This window comes from Carcharodon carcharias, chromosome 27 (assembly GCF_017639515.1).
Source record: "Carcharodon carcharias isolate sCarCar2 chromosome 27, sCarCar2.pri, whole genome shotgun sequence".
NCBI lineage: Eukaryota > Metazoa > Chordata > Chondrichthyes > Lamniformes > Lamnidae > Carcharodon > Carcharodon carcharias.
The window spans coordinates 4,086,572-4,105,406 of record NC_054493.1 but is presented as its reverse complement, the minus strand read 5'-3'; the positions used below and the strand labels follow the sequence as shown (position 1 = coordinate 4,105,406).

The window sequence follows — 18,835 nt, the reverse complement described above, 5'->3', positions numbered from 1 at the left end:
GGTTCGAGAGCAGGGTGAGGGGTCAGGAAGTAGGGTGAGGGGTCAGGAAGTGGGGAAAAGGGGCAGGGAGCAGGGTGAGGGGTCAGGGAGCGGGGTGAGGGGTTAGAGGGCGGGGTGGGGGGTCAGGGTGTGGGGTGAGTGGTCAGGGAGCAGGGTGAAGGGTCAGAGAGCAGGTGAAGGGTCAGAGAGTGGGGTGAGGGGTCAGGGAGCGGGGTGAGGGGTTAGAGAGCGGGGTGATGGGTTAGAGAGCGGGGTGAGGGGTCAGGAAGCGGGGTGAAGGGGCAGGGAGCGGGATGAAGGGGCAGGGAGCGGGATGAAGGGGCAGGGAGCGGGATGAAGGGGCAGGGAGCGGGATGAAGGAGCAGGGAGCAGGGCGAAGGGTCAGAGAGCGGCTGAAGTGTCAGAGAGTAGGGTGAGGGGTCAGGGAGCGGGGTGAGGGGTTAGAGAGTGGGGTGAGGAGTTAGAGGGCAGGGTAAGGGGCCAGGGTGTGGGGTGAGTGGTCAGGGAGCAGGGTGAAGGGTCAGAGAGCGGGTGAAGGGTCAGGGAGCGGGGTGAGGGGTTAGAGAGTGGGGTGATGGGCCAGAGAGCGGGGTGAGGGGTCAGGAAGGGGGGTGAAGGGGCAGGGAGCGGGATGAAGGGGCAGGGAGCAGGGTGAAGGGTCAGAGAGCGGCTGAAGGGTCAGAGAATGGGGTGAGGGGTCAGAGAGAGGGGTGAGGAGTTAGAGGGCGGGGTGAGGGTCAGGGAGTGGGGTGAGGGGTTAGAGAGCGGGGTGATGGGTTAGAGAGCGGGGTGAGGGGTCAGGAAGTAGGGTGAAGGGGCAGGAAGCAGGGTGAAGGGTCAGAGAGCGGGTGAACGGTCAGAGAGTGGGTGAAGGGTCAGAGAGCGGGGTGAAGGGTCAGAGAGCGGGGTGAGGGGTCAGAGAGCGGGGTGAGGGGTCAGGGAGAGAGATGGGGCCACGGTTAGGGACGGGGAGGGGTGGGAGAACGGGTGTCAGATGGTGGGGTTGGGGGCGGTGAGCAGGGGGACGTGGTCTCGGCGCCGGCGGAGCAGTGAGGGCCGGCGGTAGCGCTCACCGTCCCTGAGGGACTCGGGCAGGAACTTGCGCTTGCTCTCGGGCAGCAGCATGATGCAGAGGGTGCAGAGGATTGCGAAGGAGGCGTAGACCACATGGTGGAGGAAGTAGCCGTGCTGGTTGTGCAGTTCCATGATGGGGGAGCTCAGCTTCCCGATCGAGCCCAACGCCAGGATCAGCCCCAGGCCCTCGCCCCTGGAAACCAGAGAGAGAGAGAGAGAAACACGACAAGATCAACAGAACAAATACACAGCAGGAAATCTGTCCCTCCGACAGTGCGGCTCTCCCTCAGCACTGACCCTCCGACAGTGCGGCTCTCCCTCAGCACTGACCCTCCGACAGTGCGGCTCTCCCTCAGCACTGACCCTCCGACAGTGCGGCTCTCCCTCAGCACTGACCCTCCGACAGTGCGGCTCTCCCTCAGCACTGACACCCCGACAGTGCGGCTCTCCCTCAGCACTGACCCTCCGACAGTGCAGCTCTCCCTCAGCACTGTCCCTCCGACAGTGCGGCTCTCCCTCAGCACTGTCCCTCCGACAGTGCGGCTCTCCCTCAGCACTGACCCTCCGACAGTGCAGCTCTCCCTCAGCACTGACCCTCCGACAGTGCGGCTCTCCCTCAGCACTGACCATCCGACAGTGCGGCTCTCCCTCAGCACTGACCCTCCGACAGTGAGGCTCTACCTCAGCACTGACCCTCCGACAGTGCAGCTCTCCCTCAGCACTGACCCTCCGACAGTGAGGCTCTCCCTCAGTACTGACCCACCGACATTGCGGCTCTCCCTCAGCACTGACCCTCCGACAGTGAGGCTCTCCCTCAGTACTGACCCACCGACATTGCGGCTCTCCCTCAGCACTGACCCTCCGACAGTGCGGCTCTCCCTCAGCACTCACCCTCCGACAGTGCGGCTCTCCCTCAGCACTGACCCTCCGACAGTGCGGCACTCCCTCAACACTGACCCTCCGACAGTGCAGCTCTCCCTCAGCACTGACCCTCCGACAGTGAGGCTCTCCCTCAGCACTGACCCTCCGACAGTGAGGCTCTCCCTCAGCGCTGACCCTCCGACAGTGCAGCTCTCCCTCAGTACTGACCCTCCGACAGTGAGGCTCTCCCTCAGTGCTGACCCTCCGACAGTGCGGCGCTCCCTCAGTACTGACCCTCCGACAGTGAGGCTCTCCCTCAGTGCTGACCCCCGGTATTGACCGGGTCTCGGGGACATTGTTTCGCTGACACTCAGGGCTAAGTGAACCCGGCCGATGGGTGGTGAGTGACCCTCAGACGCATTTCCCCAACGGGATGGGGGAGAGAGGGTCTCTCTACCCATCAGCCCCTTGGATTAGGCCCCATTAGAAGCCTTGGATTAGAGTTACAATGAGCACTCGGTACAGTGGGGGACAAGATCCCGGACCCCTCACCTGATGACAGTTGGTATCACCTCTGCTGAGAATAAGATGCTTAAAATGGAGACGGCGCAAGAGGAGAACAGGCCCAGCATAGAGAACGTCATAATAGCGGCATCGTTCAGATCTGCAGAGAAGGGGGTGTTGAGGGGAGGTGGGGGGGGGGGGTGCAAGAGAGAGACAGAGAGAGAAACAAGGAGGTCACAAGATTGGCATAAAGACAGTCTAACCACAAGCAAACGTAACCCGTGTGAGAGCCGCACTGTCGGAGGGTCAGTACTGAGGGAGAGCCGCTCTGTCGGAGGGTCAGTGCTGAGGGAGAGCCGCACTGTCGGAGGGTCAGTGCTGAGGGAGAGACGCACTGTCAGAGGGTCCGTGCTGAGGGAGAGCCGCACTGTCGGAGGGTCAGTGCTGAGGGAGAGCCGCACTGTCGGAGGGTCAGTGCTGAGGGAGAGCCGCACTGTCGGAGGGTCAGTGCTGAGGGAGAGCCGCACTGTCGGAGGGTCAGTACTGAGGGAGAGCCGCACTGTCGGAGGGTCAGTGCTGAGGGAGAGCCGCACTGTCGGAGGGTCAGTACTGAGGGAGAGCCGCACTGTCGGAGGGTCAGTACTGAGGGAGAGCCGCACTGTCGGAGGGTCAGTGTTGAGGGAGAGCCGCACTGTCGGAGGGTCCGTACTGTGGGAGAGCCGCACTGTGGGAGGGTCAGTGTTGAGGGAGAGCCGCACAGTTTAACAGGGCTGGTGCAGAGGTTGTTGAATGGAATTGTTTAAAGTGACAAGGAATGGGGATTGTTAGTGGACAGTGGCCATCTTGGAATCGCTGAGTGAGAAATAATCCCAGGAGCTTTCCTGCCGACCTTTCTGAATCCACCAATCAGTGCGGCTCCCACAACACTCGAGAAGCTCGACACCGTCCAGGACAAAGCAGCCCCCCCTCCGCTCGATCGGCACCCCATCCACAAACATTCACTCCCTCCACCCACCGACACACAGTAGCAGCAGCGTGTGTACCATCTACAAGATGCACTGCAGCAACTCACCAAGGCTCCTTCGACAGTGCCGCCCAAACCCACGACCTCTACCATCTAGAAGGACAAGGGGCAGCAGACACATGGGGAACACCCACCACCTGGAAGTTCCCCTCCGAGCCCCTCACCATCCCGACTTGGAAATATATCGGCCGTTCCTTCACTGTCGCTGGGTCAAAATCCTGGAACTCCCTCCCTAACAGCGCCGTGGGTGTACCTACACCACACAGGGGACAAAATCCTGGAACTCCCTCCCTAACAGCGCCGTGGATGTACCTACACCACAGGGGACAAAATCCTGGAACTCCCTCCCTAACAGCACCGTGAGTGTACCTACACCACAGGGGACAAAATCCTGGAACTCCCTCCCTAACAGCGCCGTGGGTGTACCTACATCACAGGGTCAAAATCCTGGAACTCCCTCCCTAACAGCGCCGTGGGTGTACCTACACCACAGGGGGCAAAATCCTGGAACTCCCTCCCTAACAGCACTGTGGGTGTACCTACACCACAGGGTCAAAATCCTGGAACGCCCTCCCTAACAGCGCTGTGGGTGTACCTACACCACAGGGACAAAATCCTGGAACTCCCTCCCTAACAGCACCGTGGGTGTACCTACACCACAGGGGACAAAATACTGCAACTCCCTCACTAACAGCGCTGTGGGTGTACCTACACCACAGGGACAAAATCCTGGAACTCCCTCCCTAACAGCGCTGTGGGTGTACCTACACCACAGGGACAAAATCCTGGAACTCCCTAACAGCACTGTGGGTGTACCTACACCACAGGGGACAAAATCTGGAACTCCCTCCCTAACAGCGCTGTGGGTGTACCTACACCACAGGGACAAAATCCTGGAACTCCCTCCCTAACAGCACTGTGGGTGTACCTACACCACAGGGGACAAAATCCTGAAACGACCTCCCTAACAGCACTGTGGGTGTACCTACACCAAAGGGGACAAATTCCTGGAACACCCTCCCTAACAGCGCCGTGGGTGTACCTAGACCAAGGGGGACAAAATTCTGGAACTCCCTCCCTAACAGTGCCATGTGTGTACCTACACCAAAGGGGACAAAATCCTGGAACACGCTACCTAACAGCACCGTGGGTGTACCTACACCACAGGGACAAAATCCTGGGACTCCCTCCCTAACAGCACTGTGGGTGTACCTACACCACAGAGGGGACAAAATCCTGGAACTCCCTCCCTAACAGCGCTGTGGGTGTACCTACACCACAGAGGGGACAAAATCCTGGAACTCCCTCCCTAACAGCGCCGTGGGTGTACCTACACCACAGGGACAAAATCCTGGAACTCCCCCCTTCAAGCCCAACTACCTCTTTCAGACCAAACTCCAACAAATGGTCACTATCGCAACACAGATGGTCCCACTTCACTCAGCTGTCCTTCCAATCAGCTGCTGCCTCACAATGGACGTCCAAAGCACAGAATAAGGCCATTCAGCCCATCTGCTTGCTGCTGCTGTTTGTGCTCCACACTAACCCCCTCTAGAGCTCCCGCTCTCTCCTCTCCCCAATTCCCTCTTCTCTTGTCTACCTCATCTGCTTATTCAGCTTCCCCCTTAAATATATCATCATGAGTCCCACATTCTCCTCACGTTCCACTGTCCCCATCAAACACTCCCAGGACAGCTACAACATGGGGTTAGATACAGAGTAAATCTCCCTCTACACTGTCCCCATCAAACACTCCCAGGACAGGTACAGCACGGAGTTAGATACAGAGTAAATCTCCCTCTACACTGTCCCCATCAAACACTCCCAGGACAGGTACAGCACGGGGTTAGATACAGAGTAAATCTCCCTCTACACTGCCCCCATCAAACACTCCCAGGACAGGTACAGCACGGGGTTAGATACAGAGTAAAGCTCCCTGTGCACCGTCCCCATCAAACACTCCCAGGACAGGTACAGCACGGGGTTAGATACAGAGTAAATCTCCCTCTACACTGTCCCCATCAAACACTCCCAGGACAGGTACAGCACGGGGTTAGATACAGAGTAAATCTCCCTCTACACTGCCCCCATCAAACACTCCCAGGACAGGTACAGCACGGGGTTAGATACAGAGTAAAGCTCCCTCTACACCGTCCCCATCACACACTCCCAGGACAGGTACAGCACGGGGTTAGATACAGAGTAAATCTCCCTCTACACTGTCCCCATCAAACACTCCCAGGACAGGTACAGCACGGGGTTAGATACAGAGTAAATCTCCCTCTACACTGTCCCCATCAAACACTCCCAGGACAGGTACAGCATGGGGTTAGATACAGAGTAAAGCTCCCTCTACACCGTCCCCATCACACACTCCCAGGACAGGTACAGCACGGGGTTAGATACAGAGTAAAGCTCCCTCTACACTGACCCCATCAAACACTCCCAGGACAGGTACAGCACAGGGTTAGATACAGAGTAAATCTCCCTCTACACTGTCCCCATCAAACACTCCCAGGACAGGTACAGCACGGGGTTAGATACAGAGTAAAGCTTCCTCAACACTGTCACCATCAAACACTCCCAGGACAGGTACAGCACGGGGTTAGATACAGAGTAAAGCCCCCTCTACACTGTCCCCATCAAACACTCCCAGGGCAGGTACAGCACAGGGTTAGATACAGAGTAACTCTCCCTCTACACTGTCCCTATCAAACACTCCCAGGACAGGTACAGCACGGGGTTAGATACAGAGTAAATCTCCCTCTACACCGTCCCCATCAAACACTCCCAGGACAGGTACAGCACAGGGTTAGATACAGAGTAAATCTCCCTCTACACTGTCCCCATCAAACGCTCCCAGGACAGGTACAGCACGGGGTTAGATACAGAGTAAATCTCCCTCTACGCTGTCCCCATCAAACACTCCCAGGACAGGTACAGCACGGGGTTAGATACAGAGTAAATCTCCCTCTACACTGTCCCCATCAAACACTCCCAGGACAGGGAGCTGAAGGCCCGGCTGCCAATGTTGGAGCGAGTGGAACAGGACTGGCGAGGGTCGCTTGAGGGAGGGTGGTCAACCCGGAGGAGGGGTCAGAGGATGATTGGTGACACAGGGGGAGTGTGTGTGGGGTGGTGGGGGGCACGATTGGGGGGGCGGAGGACTGTGGAAGGATTGGGGGGCCGGGGGGGGTCGGTGGGGCTAAAGGGGAGACAGGAACACCCACCCGCCCCCCCGTGCCCACCCGCTCGCCACTCCTCCCTCCCACACCAACAGCCCTCCCCCCCACCCCCCGAAAAAAACGCTCACCCTCGGGCTAGAAGGTTGAAGAGAGGCAACTTACACTTGGTGAGTCCCAAGAGGATGAGGGAGGTGAGACCGGTGAGGGTCATGACGAGGAGAAGGATGCCTCTGCGTCCGAAGCGATCGACCGTCACGCCAAGTGCCAGGCATGCCAAACCTCCGCTGCCCGCCGACAGCAGGTACATCAGGTACAAGCCCGACTGGGTGCCCCGGACGTTGTACCGGAAGGTTCTGTAGCATTGGTTTATGCCGTGTCCGATAAACCTGCGGGAGGAGGAGAACACAAGTGGGGGGTGGGGGTGGGGGGTGCGGCGATGCCAACTGTCCGACCACCAACCCACCACCCCCCCACCCCCACCACCAACTGGAGTTCCACGGGCTTCCCCGTCAAAGCCTCACGTGGGGAACTTTATCCAAAGCCTTCTGGACGCCCATGCAACTGATGCCCGTGGGCATCCCCCTCGCCCGTTTCTCAAGCCCCGGCTTCCAAACTGCCCATCCGAGGCCTCAGGGCTTTGGAGGAAGGGGGTAGGCCGTTCGGCCCCTCTCCAGCCTGCTACCCCATTCTCGGAATCCTAGCTCTACTGTCTGTACCGCTCCCCGCCCCCCCGCCCCCCACCCCCACTCCTCAAAAGCCCTGGACTCCGTCTAACTCGGCCTGGAATATATTCAGTGACCCCGGCCTCCACTCGCTCTCTCTCTCGGGGGGGAGGGATGGGGAGAGAGTTCCACAGACTGACCTCCCTCCGAGAGATGGAATTCCTCCTCGTCTCCATCTCCGTTGGGAGACCCCTTATTCTCAAACCGCTCCCAACCCCCTCCCCTCCCTCACCTCATTCTAGATTCTACCCCACGAATGGGGGTGGGGGGGCGTTGGTGGGGGAGAAACATCATCTCGGCCTCCACCCTGTGGAGCCCCGCACCTCAGGGTCTGATCTGTTTCGCTCAGATCCCCTCTCGTTCTTCGAATCTCTGACGGGTACAGGGCCCTACCCCATCCAACAAGCCTCCCCTCTCCTCTCTTGTTGGCAGGCTTGGTCTGACGGAGGGAGAGGGAGAGCGATTATCACAGGGAGTTTGGACATTGAGAGCAAAGTGGTTCCTTTCGGTGGGTAGAACGCGGAGTGTTCTATCCTTTTGGGATGTCAACATCCCATGTGTGAATGTAAGAAGCAAGATTTAATGAACTAAAGGGGGTGTTAATGGTAGCGATAAAGACTAGAGGAGGTACTGATAGCGGCAACAAGGTTAGAAAGCAGAAGGTGGTAAGAGCAGAACAAGGGTCAATGTAAAATAAAGGGGGACATCTCTACAGGAGAGGGGCAGCAGAGGGAGCTGGGCATTTCTGTGTATAGATCAATTGGAGGTGGTAGGACAGGTGGGGATAGCGGTGAATGAAGCAGACAGTGTCCTGGTTTTTATTAAGAGGGGCAGAGGGTACAAGGAGCAGGGAGGTTATGTTGAACTTGTATAAGACATGAGTTTGGCCTCAGCTGGAGCATTGTGTCCAGTCCTGGGGAAGGAGGTGAAGGTGTTGGAGACAGAGAGAGAGAGCGAGAGAGGGCGGGGAAAAGATTCATAGGAATGGTTCCAGGGACGAGGAACTTCAGTCACGGGTGGGCAGATCGGAGAAGTCCGGGACTGTTCCCCTCGGGGGAGAGTAGGTTTGACCGGGGAGGTGGGGGGAACAGAAGCAAAATACCGCAGGCGCTGGAAATCCGAAACAGAAACAGAAAATGCTGGAAAAGCTCAGCAGGTGGGCCTGGTAACATCGGTGGTGTCAACGTTAAAGACTAGAGAAGGTGCGGATAGCGGCGTCAAGGTTAAAGTCTAGAGAAGGTGCAAATAGCGGCATCAAGGTTAAAGACTAGAGAAGGTGCAAATAGCGGCGACAAGGTTAAAGACTAGAGAAGGTGCAAATAGCGGCATCAACGTTAAAGACTAGAGAAGGTGCAAATAGCGGCGTCAAGGTTAAAGACTAGAGAAGGTGTGAATAGCGGCATCAACGTTAAAGACTAGAGAAGGTGCAAATAGCGGCGTCAAGGTTAAAGACTAGAGAAGGTGCAAATAGCGGCGACAAGGTTAAAGACTAGAGAAGGTGCAAATAGCGGCGTCAAGGTTAAAGACTAGAGAAGGTGCAGATAGCAGCGTCAAGGTTAAAGACTAGAGAAGGTGCAAATAGCGACGTCAAGTTTAAAGACTAGAGAAGGTGCAAATAGCAGCGTCAAGGTTAAAGACTAGAGAAGGTGCAAATAGCGGCATCAAGGTTAAAGACTAGAGAAGGTGCAAACAGCGGCGTCAAGGTTAAAGAATGGAGAAGGTGCAAATAGCGGCATCAAGGTTAAAGACTAGAGAATGTGCAAATAGAGGCATCAAGGTTAAAGACTAGAGAAGGTGCGGATAGCGGCATCAAGGTTAAAGACTAGAGAAGGTGCGGATAGCGGCATCAAGGTTAAAGACTAGAGAAGGTGTGAATAGCAGCATCAAGGTTAAAGCCTAGAGAAGGTGCGAATAGCGGCGTCAAGGTTAAAGACTAGAGAAGGTGCAAATAGCGGCGTCAAGGTTAAAGACTAGAGAAGGTGCAAATAGCGGCATCAACGTTAAAGACTAGAGAAGGTGTGAATAGCGGCATCAAGGTTAAAGACTAGAGAACGTGCAAATAGCGGCGTCAAGGTTAAAGACTAGAGAAGGTGCAAATAGCGGCGTCAAGCTTAAGGACCAGAGAAGGTGCAAATAGCGGCATCAAGGTTAAAGACTAGAGAAGGTGTGAATAGCGGCATCAAGGTTAAAGACTAGAGAAGGTGCAAATAGTGGCGTCAAGGTTAAAGACTAGAGAAGGTGCAAATAGCGGCGTCAAGGTTAAAGACTAGAGAAGATGCAAATAGCGGAATCAAGGTTAAAGGCTAGAGAAGGTGCAAATAGCGGCATCAAGGTTAAAGACTAGAGAAGATGCGGATAGCGGCGTCAAGGTTAAAGACTAGAGAAGGTGCAAATAGCGGCATCAAGTTTAAAGACTAGAGAAGGTGCAAATAGCGGCGACAAGGTTAAAGACTAGAGAAGGTGCAAATAGCGGCATCAACGTTAAAGACTAGAGAAGGTGCGGATAGCGGCATCAAGGTTAAAGACTAGAGAAGGTGCGGATAGCAGCATCAAGGTTAAAGCCTAGAGAAGGTGCAAATAGCGGCGTCAAGGTTAAAGACTAGAGAAGGTGCAAATAGCGGCGTCAAGGTTAAAGACTAGAGAAAGTGCAAATAGCGGCGTCAACGTTAAAGACTAGAGAAGGTGCAGATAGCAGCGTCAAGGTTAAAGACTAGAGAAGGTGCAAATAGCGGCGTCAAGTTTAAAGACTAGAGAAGGTGCAAATAGCAGCGTCAAGGTTAAAGACTAGAGAAGGTGCAAATAGCGGCATCAAGGTTAAAGACTAGAGAAGGTGCAAATAGCGGCGTCAAGGTTAAAGACTAGAGAAAGTGCAAATAGCGGCGTCAACGTTAAAGACTAGAGAAGGTGCAGATAGCAGCGTCAAGGTTAAAGACTAGAGAAGGTGCAAATAGCGGCGTCAAGTTTAAAGACTAGAGAAGGTGCAAATAGCAGCGTCAAGGTTAAAGACTAGAGAAGGTGCAAATAGCGGCATCAAGGTTAAAGACTAGAGAAGGTGCAAATAGCGGCGTCAAGGTTAAAGACTAGAGAAGGTGCAAATAGCGGCATCAAGGTTAAAGACTAGAGAAGGTGCAAATAGCGGCATCAAGGTTAAAGACTAGAGAATGTGCAAATAGCGGCATCAAGGTTAAAGACTAGAGAAGGTGCGGATAGCGGCATCAAGGTTAAAGACTAGAGAAGGTGCGGATAGCAGCATCAAGGTTAAAGACGAGAGAAGGTGTGAATAGCAGCATCAAGGTTAAAGCCTAGAGAAGGTGCGAATAGCAGCGTCAAGGTTAAAGACTAGAGAAGGTGCAAATAGCGGCGTCAAGCTTAAGGACCAGAGAAGGTGCAAATAGCGGCATCAAGGTTAAAGACTAGAGAAGGTGTGAATAGCGGCATCAAGGTTAAAGACTAGAGAAGGTGCAAATAGCGGCGTCAAGGTTAAAGACTAGAGAAGGTGCAAATAGCGGCGTCAAGCTTAAGGACCAGAGAAGGTGCAAATAGCGGCATCAAGGTTAAAGACTAGAGAAGGTGTGAATAGCGGCATCAAGGTTAAAGACTAGAGAAGGTGCAAATAGCGGCATCAAGGTTAAAGACTAGAGAAGGTGCAAATAGCGGCGTCAAGGTTAAAGACTAGAGAAGGTGCAAATAGCGGAATCAAGGTTAAAGGCTAGAGAAGGTGCGAATAGCGGTGTCAAGGTTAAAGACTAGAGAAGGTGCAAATAGCGGCATCAAGGTTAAAGGCTAGAGAAGGTGCGAATAGCGGCGTCAAGGTTAAAGACGAGAGAAGGTGCAAATAGCGGTATCAATGTTAAAGACTAGAGAAGGTGCAAATAGCGGCGTCAAGGTTAAAGACTAGAGAAGGTGCAAATAGCGGAATCAAGGTTAAAGGCTAGAGAAGGTGCGAATAGCGGTGTCAAGGTTAAAGACTAGAGAAGGTGCAAATAGCAGCGTCAAGGGTAAAGACTAGAGAAGGTGCAAATAGCGGCATCAACGTTAAAGACTAGAGAAGGTGTGAATAGCGGCATCAAGGTTAAAGACTAGAGAAGGAGCAAATAGCGGCGTCAAGGTAAAAGACTAGAGAAGGTGCAAATAGTGGCGTCAAGCTTAAGGACCAGAGAAGGTGCAAATAGCGGCATCAAGGTTAAAGACTAGAAAAGGTGTGAATAGCGGCATCAAGGTTAAAGACTAGAGAAGGTACAAATAGCGGTGTCAAGGTTAAAGACTAGAGAAGGTGCAAATAGCGGAATCAAGGTTAAAGGCTAGAGAAGGTGCGAATAGCGGCGTCAAGGTTAAAGACGAGAGAAGGTGCAAATAGCGGCATCAATGTTAAAGACTAGAGAAGGTGCAAATAGCGGCATCAAGGTTAAAGACTAGAGAAGGTGCAGAAAGCGGCGTCAAGGTTAAAGACTAGAGAAGGTGCAAATAGCGGCGTCAAGGTTAAAGACTAGAGAAGGTGCGGAAAGCGGCGTCAAGGTTAAAGACTAGAGAAGGTGCAAATTGCGGCGTCAAGCTTAAGGACCAGAGAAGGTGCAAATGACGGCATCAAGGTTAAAGACTAGAGAAGGTGCGGATAGCGGCATCAAGGTTAAAGACTAGAGAAGGTGTGAATAGCAGCATCAAGGTTAAAGCCTAGAGAAGGTGCGAATAGCGGCGTCAAGGTTAAAGACTAGAGAAGGTGCAAATAGCGGCGTCAAGGTTAAAGACTAGAGAAGGTGCAAATAGCGGCATCAACGTTAAAGACTAGAGAAGGTGTGAATAGCGGCATCAAGGTTAAAGACTAGAGAACGTGCAAATAGCGGCGTCAAGGTTAAAGACTAGAGAAGGTGCAAATAGCGGCGTCAAGCTTAAGGACCAGAGAAGGTGCAAATAGCGGCATCAAGGTTAAAGACTAGAGAAGGTGTGAATAGCGGCATCAAGGTTAAAGACTAGAGAAGGTGCAAATAGTGGCGTCAAGGTTAAAGACTAGAGAAGGTGCAAATAGCGGCGTCAAGCTTAAGGACCAGAGAAGGTGCAAATAGCGGCATCAAGGTTAAAGACTAGAGAAGGTGTGAATAGCGGCATCAAGGTTAAAGACTAGAGAAGGTGCAAATAGCGGCATCAAGGTTAAAGACTAGAGAAGGTGCAAATAGCGGCGTCAAGGTTAAAGACTAGAGAAGATGCAAATAGCGGAATCAAGGTTAAAGGCTAGAGAAGGTGCAAATAGCGGCATCAAGGTTAAAGACTAGAGAAGGTGCGGATAGCGGCGTCAAGGATAAAGACTAGAGAAGGTGCAAATAGCGGCATCAAGGTTAAAGACTAGAGAAGGTGCAAATAGCGGAATCAAGGTTAAAGGCTAGAGAAGGTGCGAATAGCGGTGTCAAGGTTAAAGACTAGAGAAGGTGCAAATAGCGGCATCAAGGTTAAAGACTAGAGAAGCTGCGGAAAGCTGCGTCAAGGTTAAAGACTAGAGAAGGTGCAAATAGTGGCGTCAAGGGTAAAGACTAGAGAAGGTGCAAATAGCGGCATCAACGTTAAAGACTAGAGAAGGTGTGAATAGCGGCATCAAGGTTAAAGACTAGAGAAGGAGCAAATAGCGGCGTCAAAGTAAAAGACTAGAGAAGGTGCAAATAGTGGCGTCAAGCTTAAGGACCAGAGAAGGTGCGGATAGCGGCATTAAGGTTAAAGACTAGAGAAGCTGTGAATAGCAGCATCAAGGTTAAAGCCTAGAGAAGGTGCGAATAGCGGCATCAAGGTTAAAGACTAGAGAAGGTGCAAATAGCAGCGTCAAGGGTAAAGACTAGAGAAGGTGCAAATAGCGGCATCAACGTTAAAGACTAGAGAAGGTGTGAATAGCGGCATCAAGGTTAAAGACTAGAGAAGGAGCAAATAGCGGCGTCAAGGTAAAAGACTAGAGAAGGTGCAAATAGTGGCGTCAAGCTTAAGGACCAGAGAAGGTGCAAATAGCGGCATCAAGGTTAAAGACTAGAAAAGGTGTGAATAGCGGCATCAAGGTTAAAGACTAGAGAAGGTGCAAATAGCGGCGTCAAGGTTAAAGACTAGAGAAGGTGCAAATAGCGGAATCAAGGTTAAAGGCTAGAGAAGGTGCGAATAGCGGCGTCAAGGTTAAAGACGAGAGAAGGTGCAAATAGCGGCATCAATGTTAAAGACTAGAGAAGGTGCAAATAGCGGCATCAAGGTTAAAGACTAGAGAAGGTGCAGAAAGCGGCGTCAAGGTTAAAGACTAGAGAAGGTGCAAATAGCGGCGTCAAGGTTAAAGACTAGAGAAGGTGCGGAAAGCGGCGTCAAGGTTAAAGACTAGAGAAGGTGCAAATTGCGGCGTCAAGCTTAAGGACCAGAGAAGGTGCAAATGACGGCATCAAGGTTAAAGACTAGAGAAGGTGCGGATAGCGGCATCAAGGTTAAAGACTAGAGAAGGTGTGAATAGCAGCATCAAGGTTAAAGCCTAGAGAAGGTGCGAATAGCGGCGTCAAGGTTAAAGACTAGAGAAGGTGCAAATAGCGGCGTCAAGGTTAAAGACTAGAGAAGGTGCAAATAGCGGCATCAACGTTAAAGACTAGAGAAGGTGTGAATAGCGGCATCAAGGTTAAAGACTAGAGAACGTGCAAATAGCGGCGTCAAGGTTAAAGACTAGAGAAGGTGCAAATAGCGGCGTCAAGCTTAAGGACCAGAGAAGGTGCAAATAGCGGCATCAAGGTTAAAGACTAGAGAAGGTGTGAATAGCGGCATCAAGGTTAAAGACTAGAGAAGGTGCAAATAGTGGCGTCAAGGTTAAAGACTAGAGAAGGTGCAAATAGTGGCGTCAAGCTTAAGGACCAGAGAAGGTGCAAATAGCGGCATCAAGGTTAAAGACTAGAGAAGGTGTGAATAGCGGCATCAAGGTTAAAGACTAGAGAAGGTGCAAATAGCGGCATCAAGGTTAAAGACTAGAGAAGGTGCAAATAGCGGCGTCAAGGTTAAAGACTAGAGAAGATGCAAATAGCGGAATCAAGGTTAAAGGCTAGAGAAGGTGCAAATAGCGGCATCAAGGTTAAAGACTAGAGAAGGTGCGGATAGCGGCGTCAAGGTTAAAGACTAGAGAAGGTGCAAATAGCGGCATCAACGTTAAAGACTAGAGAAGGTGCGGATAGCGGCATCAAGGTTAAAGACTAGAGAAGGTGCGGATAGCAGCATCAAGGTTAAAGACTAGAGAAGGTGTGAATAGCAGCATCAAGGTTAAAGCCTAGAGAAGGTGCAAATAGCGGCGTCAAGGTTAAAGACTAGAGAAGGTGCAAATAGCGGCGTCAAGGTTAAAGACTAGAGAAAGTGCAAATAGCGGCGTCAACGTTAAAGACTAGAGAAGGTGCAGATAGCAGCGTCAAGGTTAAAGACTAGAGAAGGTGCAAATAGCGGCGTCAAGTTTAAAGACTAGAGAAGGTGCAAATAGCAGCGTCAAGGTTAAAGACTAGAGAAGGTGCAAATAGCGGCATCAAGGTTAAAGACTAGAGAAGGTGCAAATAGCGGCGTCAAGGTTAAAGACTAGAGAAGGTGCAAATAGCGGCATCAAGGTTAAAGACTAGAGAAGGTGCAAATAGCGGCATCAAGGTTAAAGACTAGAGAATGTGCAAATAGCGGCATCAAGGTTAAAGACTAGAGAAGGTGCGGATAGCGGCATCAAGGTTAAAGACTAGAGAAGGTGCGGATAGCAGCATCAAGGTTAAAGACGAGAGAAGGTGTGAATAGCAGCATCAAGGTTAAAGCCTAGAGAAGGTGCGAATAGCGGCGTCAAGGTTAAAGACTAGAGAAGGTGCAAATAGCGGCGTCAAGCTTAAGGACCAGAGAAGGTGCAAATAGCGGCATCAAAGTTAAAGACTAGAGAAGGTGTGAATAGCGGCATCAAGGTTAAAGACTAGAGAAGGTGCAAATAGCGGCGTCAAGGTTAAAGACTAGAGAAGGTGCAAATAGCGGCGTCAAGCTTAAGGACCAGAGAAGGTGCAAATAGCGGCATCAAGGTTAAAGACTAGAGAAGGTGTGAATAGCGGCATCAAGGTTAAAGACTAGAGAAGGTGCAAATAGCGGCATCAAGGTTAAAGACTAGAGAAGGTGCAAATAGCGGCGTCAAGGTTAAAGACTAGAGAAGGTGCAAATAGCGGAATCAAGGTTAAAGGCTAGAGAAGGTGCGAATAGCGGTGTCAAGGTTAAAGACTAGAGAAGGTGCAAATAGCGGCATCAAGGTTAAAGACTAGAGAAGGTGCGGAAAGCGGCGTCAAGGTTAAAGACTAGAGAAGGTGCAAATAGTGGCGTCAAGGGTAAAGACTAGAGAAGGTGCAAATAGCGGCATCAACGTTAAAGACTAGAGAAGGTGTGAATAGCGGCTTCAAGGTTAAAGACTAGAGAAGGAGCAAATAGTGGCGTCAAGGTAAAAGACTAGAGAAGGTGCAAATAGTGGCGTCAAGCTTAAGGACCAGAGAAGGTGCGGATAGCGGCATTAAGGTTAAAGACTAGAGAAGGTGTGAATAGCAGCATCAAGGTTAAAGCCTAGAGAAGGTGCGAATAGCGGCATCAAGGTTAAAGACTAGAGAAGGTGCAAATAGCAGCGTCAAGGGTAAAGACTAGAGAAGGTGCAAATAGCGGCATCAACGTTAAAGACTAGAGAAGGTGTGAATAGCGGCATCAAGGTTAAAGACTAGAGAAGGAGCAAATAGCGGCGTCAAGGTAAAAGACTAGAGAAGGTGCAAATAGTGGCGTCAAGCTTAAGGACCAGAGAAGGTGCAAATAGCGGCATCAAGGTTAAAGACTAGAAAAGGTGTGAATAGCGGCATCAAGGTTAAAGACTAGAGAAGGTGCAAATAGCGGCGTCAAGGTTAAAGACTAGAGAAGGTGCAAATAGCGGAATCAAGGTTAAAGGCTAGAGAAGGTGCGAATAGCGGCGTCAAGGTTAAAGACGAGAGAAGGTGCAAATAGCGGCATCAATGTTAAAGACTAGAGAAGGTGCAAATAGCGGCATCAAGGTTAAAGACTAGAGAAGGTGCAGAAAGCGGCGTCAAGGTTAAAGACTAGAGAAGGTGCAAATAGCGGTGTCAATGTTAAAGACTAGAGAAGGTGCGGAAAGCGGCGTCAAGGTTAAAGACTAGAGAAGGTGCAAATTGCGGCGTCAAGCTTAAGGACCAGAGAAGGTGCAAATGACGGCATCAAGGTAAGAAAGCAGAATGTGATTATAGCGGAACGAGGGTCAGCAGCAGGACAAATGAAGGTAGAGAAAAGGGTGTTAAAAGAAAGTGGGGGGGCACTGTTTCAGAACAAGGGGTCTCCCGATGAAGATGGAGGCGAGGGAGAATTACCCCTCCCCCAGCCCCTGGAATTCCCTCTTCCCTCCCACCACCAGCCCCCCCCCCACCCCCACCACCACCCCACCGACAGACGGGACACTTGAGTAGTCAAGGCCCGAGCGTGACAGATCTTTGATCGATGGGGGGGGGGGGGGTCAATTTTGTACATTGGAGTACAAGCGAAGGCATGAGGGGCTGGGGAGGTGGGCTAGCCCTCCTTTGACGCCCTCCCCTACCCCACCCCCCCCACCCCGGGGGGTGCAGGTCCCCTTCCTCCAGAGGCTCGATACTCACGTGGTGAATCCCAGGATGACGGTGTTCTTCCAAATATTCCGGCTCTTCCACACTTGGCAGACGGACTGCTGGGAGGGGGCTTGGTTCGGAGGGTAGTCCAGGTCCAAGTCTGCAGGGGAGGGAGCACAGGAGGAAAAGGGGTGGGATTCAGGAATACCGAGGGGGAGAAATACAACCACACCGGGAGCACCGTGTACAGTTCTGGTCTCCGTATCGCACCGGGAGCACCGTGTACAGTTCCGGTCTCCGTATCGCACCGGGAGCACCGTGTACAGTTCCGGTCTCCGTATCGCACCGGGAGCACCGTGTACAGTTCTGGTCTCCGTATCGCACCGGGAGCACCGTGTACAGCTCCGGTCTCCGTATCACACTTTTACCCTGCACATTCCTCCTTTCCGGATAACAGTCCGATTCCCTGTCAATCGCCTCGATTGAACCTGCCTCCTCCCTCCCCTACCCTCTTGGGCAGCGCCTACCGGACCCTGACCACTCGCCGCTTGAGATAGTCTCTCCTCGTCTGTGGCCCTCGCTCCTCTTACCGATCGCCTCGAACCCCACCTCCCTCCGCTTCCTCAAACCCCGCCTCCCTCCGCTTCCTCATACTCCCTCCAACAGGAGCAGTTTCTCCAAGCCTGCTCTATGTCCCAGACCCCACCTTCCCTCCCCTCGAGTTTTCTGAACAACCTCAATCAAATCTCCTCTCCAACCTTCTCTCCTCCGAGGAGAGGAGTCCTGGCTTCTCCGATCTGCACCCCCCCACCACCCCCCCCCACCCCCGGGGGCATCGGGTAAAAGGCTGGGTGATCTCAGTGGAACTGTACAAAACAGTAGTTAGACTGCAGCTGGAGTACCCTGCGAGGTTCTGGCCGTCACGTTTGCAACAATTTTGTCACCACACTGCGGAGCCCGGAGGCGAGAGTGACATAGGATTTGCCAGCAGTGGAGCACTTAACCAAGGAGAAAAGTTTGGATAGGCTGGGGGGGGGGGTGGGGGGGAGAAATCAGAGGAGGCTGAGCGGAGATAAAATGGGTGTGTCTCAAATTCCGAGGGTGGTCGATCACCGGAGCGCGTAAATTTTGCGCCAGGGATGAAAGTACAGCCGAGGAGTGCCTTTCTCATCCAGAGGGCTTTGGGGATCTGGAACCTGAGGGAGAAACCCTCATCGCCGTTGGAAAACCCTCGCGTCTTCACTTGAGATCCCGTGACCAAGGCGCAACGGAACGAGAGCTGGCGAGTGGGATTAGGCTGGATAACTCGGAGTGGGCCAGCCCGTACGTATGTGTACCTCTCCCCACCACGCCCACTCTTCCCCTCCCCAGCCCCCACACCCCCCCACCCCCCACCCAGCCCCCAAGCCGTCCTTTCGCTCCGATGGGATCCCCTCAGGATTTAGATTTACCGGAGAAGGTTTCCTCCAATTCCAAGGGTTCTCGGTCCAGGGTCTGTCCGTTCTTCTCCAGGATGAGTGTCAGCACCCTCTTCGCCTCAGCGATCTGATTGGTGGCCAACAGCCAGCGAGGGGATTCCAGCAAGACCCGTGGACAACTGAGGGGAGGGAGTGAGAGAGGGGGAATGAGAGAGAACTCCAGGCAGACGTGGGAATGAGAACGACCAAATCTGTCCCTCCGTCTCCTATCTCTCTCTCTCTCTCGCTCTATCTGTCCATCTCCAATCCCTTTCTCTATCTCCACCTCCAATCACTCTCTATCTCTCAGTCTCCAAATCTTCTCTCTCTCACTCTCCATCTATAATCCCTCTCTCTCTATCTCTGCCTCTAATCCCTTTCTCTATCACTCCATCGCCAATCACTTTCTCTATCTCTC

General features: G+C 52.6%; 1 protein-coding gene across 1 annotated transcript; it reads right to left on the bottom strand.

Moving 5' to 3' along the window:
- Positions 1–279: 279 nt before the first annotated feature.
- LOC121270123 (solute carrier family 22 member 17-like) lies at positions 280–18,556 on the bottom strand (the record flags this gene model as incomplete). The annotated part of the gene is made up of 5 exons (XM_041175439.1): positions 280–1,267; positions 2,488–2,599; positions 6,811–7,034; positions 17,012–17,120; positions 18,412–18,556. Coding segments are annotated over 5 exons (867 nt in total), but the record flags the coding sequence as incomplete, so codon positions are not given.
- Between the last annotated feature and the right edge of the window lie 279 nt (positions 18,557–18,835).